At 43.4% G+C, this 6,424-nt stretch overlaps 1 protein-coding gene across 2 annotated transcripts; it reads right to left on the bottom strand.

The window, feature by feature from the left end:
• Positions 1–1,927: 1,927 nt before the first annotated feature.
• On the bottom strand, positions 1,928–6,211 carry slc25a51b (solute carrier family 25 member 51b). 2 transcript variants are annotated; one of them, XM_085789915.1, is made up of 2 exons: positions 6,066–6,211; positions 1,928–3,547 (listed from the first exon to the last, which is right to left on the bottom strand). In XM_085789915.1, exon 2 carries the CDS (start codon positions 3,475–3,477, stop codon positions 2,542–2,544), a length of 936 nt encoding a protein of 311 aa, XP_085646041.1. In that variant the 5' UTR covers positions 3,478–3,547; positions 6,066–6,211; the 3' UTR covers positions 1,928–2,541. The 2 variants fall into 2 exon arrangements, with proteins under 2 accessions (XP_085646041.1, XP_085646042.1); XM_085789916.1 differs by having other exon boundaries at positions 6,081–6,211.
• Between the last annotated feature and the right edge of the window lie 213 nt (positions 6,212–6,424).

Genomic DNA, 6,424 nt, shown 5'->3' with positions numbered 1-6,424 from the left:
AGGCAGTGTTTATCTGTGCTTGTACTGCTGTGGTGTGCTTTCTCTTTCCTCTCTCAGTCGGTGCAGGGGGGGAACACCTCTAAATTATTTACAGAAAGCCAACTGAGTTAGTGCAACATTTCCACTCTTATTATTAAAATACATTCTTTAATAATGAATTTGGATGTGAAAATGTAAGATTTCACCTAAGATGACTGTCTGAAAGACACTTTTTTTTTAGGGTGGGAAGAAGCAGTGAGCGAGCAGAGAGGCTTTGTAACTACAGCAGCTCAGCCCTCACTGATCCAAAGTACCCATGTCAGATTGCCCTTAATCTGATCATTATCTGCCGTCTGACTTCATGACACAGTAATCTAGAAAGTCGCACTCCACACCGTCACCCCATGTACAAAACACGTTCGGACAGTGCGGTGCCACAGTGAGAGCCACTCCCACCATTAAATACATAGTAGAAGAGCAGAATGAGATGTTAAACTGCACAGACTACTTATGTGTCTGTTCACTGTTCATCTTGATCACAATACGTTGTTGTAATGGTGATTCTGTTTGTGTGACTGATTACAAAGAAGGGATTACAGTGTGTGTTTGGGCAAGAGTAGGTTAGATGAATAGATGGATGGATGAATGAGACATGGTATGAGTCATGATGAGGACTGACACAGGTCATAAGACACAGAGGTTATTCCCTTCCATAATGCACAGGTGTCTGTTACATAAATAAAACATTTGTCACTGCATTTTGTGAATGAACCCAATTGTTTGTAGAAAATGACATACTGTATGACTGATCTGTCATCTGATAACTTGACATAACTCCATCCATAAACACTCACATAACGAACTGTTAACATTTTTAATAGATTGATTTTGAAGAGTTCATTAGGCTGCACTTAATTTGACATTTTTATAGTAACTGGGGGACTTGTGCTTCACAGACAGTGGTAGTTATGAACAGTATTATTTAGTAAGAGTACTGCGATCAGAATACAAAGTTGTGTTGTATTTTCAAAGAAGAAAATCCTGGAAATATCTACTGAAACACAGTAGATTGCAGACAGACAAAAAAAAAACAACTTCAGAAATAGGCCAAGTGAACCATTTACATGGCAGCTTGAGCTTTTTGTGCCACTGAACATTACCCTCTGCCTCTGTCTTCTCTCAGCACCATTACACTCCAGTCTCTCTCTTAGTGTCCAAGCAGCATGCCTTTCCTCTTTGGGCTGCTGTACCCTGCAAGAGCTGCCGCGTAGTGACCGCATCTACTCAAGCTTGAAATCTGAGCCCATTATGTCAACAGATGTTACCGACAGAGAGGAGAGCAAGCGTGAGGAGGAAATGTAAAAGATGTGTGAGAATCATGTATATATATATATATCTATATATAGAGAGACATTTAAGTTTGAAAACAAACATCAATGAGCACAATAAATGAATAACCCAGAACTTGAGCAAATCTGGCCACAGTGCATAGTCGAACAAATTTCATCATAGGTCTTTCTCTAAAGCTGTAAACGTTTTGTCAAAAAGAAAGGCAAAACATTTTCAATCTGATTGTTCCAACAGGACATGTAAGGATTTATATCTTTTTTTCTCAAAAAATTATAAAAGCAGACAAGATATGGGTGGAACTGTATGTTTTACTGGCAAAACACATCAATGGGCACTTGTCAACACTCAAATAACAGACACACTGCCACTAGCACTGAAGAAAATAAATCAAGATAAACAGTGTTTGACAAAAAGGTTCACACAGATGAAGCGTGTGTGTGTGAAAGGTGGTTTTAAAATAACCTGCCTGTGTCTTCTGGACAGTATGTCCAGGAATATGTAAATATTTCTGAAGCTTTAACAATTTAACTTTCTGATTGCACTGTAATGTACTTGCAGTATGGAGAAGAGTCAGTGTAACGAGAAATAAAAAGGGCCAAACGCTCACACAGTTTATTACATTCTTGTTGACAGTAATTCTGGGGGAATCTCAATGGTCAAAATGCACAAAAGTGTTTTGAGTTAAATGGCAGAATTCAGCTTCACAGACAAAGTGCTCTTGGTCAAAAAAAAAGAAAAGGAAAAAGGAAAACAGATGGATAGTATCTACAAAACACCACGGCACACAGCACATAGAAAGAAATGGTTTCTCCTATAAAACAGTTTAATCCAGTCACGTAACCTTTGCTTGAAACTGTGAAAAAAAAAAGCGCTGGAGTTAGTTTGCTCCACGAAGTTTTCGTACACAGAGCAAACAAGGGCATCTGAATTGGACCCTGGCACAAGTTTTGTATAGGCTAAAGCGTGTGTTTTGTTTTTAATACTCTGACAACAGTAAATAGTCACAATGGCAGGTGGTTATTTCACACTGACTGTTGGCCCCTGTCAGAAGTGCAACTTCATTGCCGTCATGGAAACCCCGAACGGTGCCAGACAGCAAGTGCATCGGCTTTACTTTACAATTAACCCTTCTCCCCTACAGACTGGCTCTACTTCTCCTAACAGATTTTTCCCTTTAAATACTCTCTCTTTCTTTCTTTTCCTCAGCCCCTCTCATATGAGCTTCAGCAGCAGCTCGTACGTGGCGTTGATGATCCCCCAGGAGAGGAGCGAGCGGTGGTAGTTGAGGTGGGCCCCTCTGAAGAGCATGGCCAAGCTGCCTCCCCTCTCTCTCCACACCGTCAGCAGCACCTTCCCACAAGGCTGGAAGGCTCCACCGACCTGAGCCTGAGCCCGGGACTTTACCACGTTTAGCGGGTAGAACATAATGCCAAGGGCAGCGCCCAGCACCCCTCCACACACAAAATCATTCACCACGTGACCGGCCCAGCTCGTGGCTTCTGGGAGCTGCTCCTTGATGGGACCCCGGAGGCCGAAAAAGAGCACATTGCTGGGGCCGTTGCGGAGCAGGATGGGCACGAGGCCGCGGTAACACTCTCTGAAGCCATACTCGGTCAGAAGTGTCCGAAAGGTGTGGGCCGTGTTGTTGAAGCGGCCGTGGTGCCGGTGGTCTTGTAGGAGAGTCTGCACGCGCTCAAACGGCGTCAGGAAGGCCTCTGCAGTTCCTGCCAGCGCTGCGGCAAAGCTCCGCGTGACCAAATCTGGCACGCCGCTGCCGTCGGCCCGGTCCAGTAAGACTCTGGAGAAGTCCTCGTACAGGCCAAACATAATGGCCACGGTCGTGCTCTTTTGGAGGAGCGGCGGCAACAGGCCCCGGTAGAGGTTCCTCAGCCCTTCCCTCTGAAGCTGGCGCACCGCCTCGGTGGCCAGCACGCCGTGCAGCTGCTGTCGGAACAGCACCTTCTGGATGGGGAAGGTCACCACGATATTGGTAAAAGCAGCAATGGAGCCACAGACATAGTGCTTCCCCTGAGGGCCCAGCGCGGCACTTAGAGCCCCAGAATGTAGCAGGGTGTGGCCTCCTTTAGTCAGGCCAGCCTGGGGCTGAGGTGTCCGGGCTGACTCCGAGTCCATGGTGCTAACAGCCATGGGAGGCTCAGTGCACCGCAGTCTGATCCTCCAGCATCACATCAGCACCACCCTCTGTCCAAGACCAACCCTGTGAGGGAGGGAGAGGTATCAGATACAAGCATCTGATGAGTATTCAGCCTTTTTATGTGTATTAGTTTTAAAAATTGAGGAGATTGCTCACACACTGAATTACATTTTGGTGAAGAAGTAATGGAATTCAATTGGAGGCTCATCACAAAATATGAAAGCTTGAAAAAACATAAACAAATACAAAACTAAGAAAAACTAAGGACCTGACAGAGGGCATACTGTACTGTTAGTTATTAAATATTTGTGGCGGACCATGTAACAATGAAGGCTGTGAGAAAACATAAAAAGACTTGAATTTTGAATATGAAATGAGAAATTGCATGTAAAAGGTAAATGAAATCCAAACAAATGAGTCAAATGCTTTAAAATATATGGTGCAATTTTATCATACATCAAATATATAAAAGCTACAGCCTAAATAACATTTTTATTATTTTTAAATGATCTATTTACTTACTTATTAAACAGGGACAGTGCGCATTGATCAACATATCAGTTTCAACATCTATGTAAAAATGCCAGAGTTAGCCATAATGGCTCATTTTCATCTGTCGTCCCTGGGGCAGGTTGGTAAAAAGTAGATGTTGTGAAATTACATTATAAATCATTTGGGAAATAATATTCTCTATAACAAGAATCGCACTGGCTGCAGTCGAGATAAAACGGCTTGTACACGCTAAATGCTGTATCCTCAGTGTTCAGATTGAATTGTTAATTCACAGTTACCTGCCTCACTCTTGTAGGGGCAGACTGCCCCAACCGGCCACTGATAAGAGTTGTTACACAATCTAACGCACTGATAAGTGCCAGCTTAGTCATGGAGGAGGAGGAGGAGGAGAAAATGGCAATGAGTGGAGGACGACACTTTATAATGCACATTATGAAACACCACGTGTTCAAAATTATAGTGTTTGCTTTAGTTTTTTTGTTTTCTGAAGACAAAAGCTAGACTGACACTAACCATTACATGTCTGCTAAAACTGAGATTCTTCCAAATAGAGAAAAGTGTGTAAAGCAACTAAGCAAGTTCTCAAGAAGTTGTCTAAATATAGAGCATGAGGGAGACCATGGTGTCAAAGTTGTAAGGTCATCAGAGGACACCGTCTGTGAGCCAAAATATCACTCCAGAAATCTTCAAGCAGTTTCAGATCAGTGTGTCAAACCTGACTGCTACACGACGCCTGACGTGTACGAACCTGTTGTGGAACTACATAGTTACCAAGTCTGAGGTGCAACACTTTTCCTGAAGTAGCCTACTGTACTTCTGAGGTGCTTGTGTTTTAGTCTAATGTTTACACATTTATTTCAAAGGGAAACTATTCCACTACATTTCATTCACCAGACAGCTGTAGAACAGTTTTATGCAAATATATGGTGAGGTCCAAAATTCAATAATAACCTCTCAACAGTAGCGAATTGAATTTATTATAATGTAATAGTCTATTCATCCAGAATTAAAGATTTATCTTATTTTGCCGTGGTCCCTGCTTTGAGGGTGTGTTGGTGCAGTATGTTGTATTTGAGTGCAGTGGTAGAGAGTTATACAGTACTTTTACCCTTCTCAAGTACAAACATCTTATTCATCTGTTATGCTACTTGATATTGCAACTCTAGTACATTACTACTAAATTTCAGAAGAAAACATTTATTTGATTAAGCTCCTAAAAACCTATAATGTTACATCTAACTTACATCTCGCTCTGTTGCAGCTGGTTTACATGGTAAACTGTGTCATGTTGATGATGATGACTCCTGAGTAGGCTACTTTTACTTTAATATGTGAGCTACATCTTGCTTACCACACTTCCTGACTTCAACTCAATTTTAATTGTGAGGCAGGACTCGAGTAAAATATGTGATGTTACTTGACAGGACACTTATCCCACCACTGTTTGAATACAAAATGCAGATTATGGATAACAATCACATGAAGGCATTGAAAATGCAAAAGCTAATTTGTGCAGGAGACAACCACTCTGTTATGCAATGTGATGATTTGCTAAATCTTGGGCGAACACGCCCTCTGTGTGCTGCTGCCTTTCGCTCAGCTACTTGTCGTGTCATGCCTGCTGCCCTGACATCATGTCAGTCAATGGGCTGACACACACATAAAGCCCCGATCATACTTTCAACAGGGACAGTCACCTTAATTAGGTTACCTGTGAACAAATAGTTAAAAGATCAACAAATAACCGCGGATTAGCATGTTTAGCCCAACAGCTACACCCACCAATGCTAGGCTGGTTAGCCGACGTGCTAGCCACGGGGCCTACACGGCTGCGTGCGGAAAACTCAAGAGATTTATGTTTAAGGTGAATGGAGGGGCGGATGGCGCATGGTCAACCGTAATGGCAGCATGCTCCAGCAAACAGGCTTGTCTTGATTAGCATGTTAAGCGGCTAACATGATCAGAGTCAAAACGGACAAGCGCTGGCTGGTGATTGGTCGCTGCCTCCGCTGACAGCACAGGGGAATAAAAAAACAAACAGCGGCCCAAACAACCACCGAGCTCGTACATTATTAGTCTTTACCTGCCGTGTGCGCCCGCCGCTGTCCTGTCCCCAGACAGGTGGAGTGCAGTGTTTTTTATTGCAGGACAATAGGGCCACTGACCGTAGGTCGTGTCTGCAGCTACAGCAGCAAGTGACCGCAGCAGTGACTCTCGGGCGCATGCGCACTACCGCAGATCTGATGCTGCGTTCGAGACAACTCGGAATTCGACTTCAAAGCGTTCGAGACGCACCACGCCAATTTAAAAAAAAGAAACCTTGAATGTATTTTAGCGTGCATTTTAATTGATGTTTTACCACTGACGGCGTGGTTCTCAACGAGTACTTTTTTCCCTCTGACTTAGCCAAGTCGGAGCTCCGACATC

Source organism: Trachurus japonicus, chromosome 10, assembly GCF_045865225.1.
Source record: "Trachurus japonicus isolate A0001 chromosome 10, Traja_1.0".
Classification (NCBI taxonomy): Eukaryota; Metazoa; Chordata; class Actinopteri; order Carangiformes; family Carangidae; genus Trachurus; species Trachurus japonicus.
This window is presented reverse-complemented; position numbering and strand designations above follow the sequence as displayed.

Excerpts from the sequence above, each read along its gene's own strand:
- slc25a51b (XM_085789915.1), bottom strand. The coding sequence starts at position 3,477 with ATGGCTGTTAGCACCATGGACTCGGAGTCAGCCCGGACACCTCAGCCC.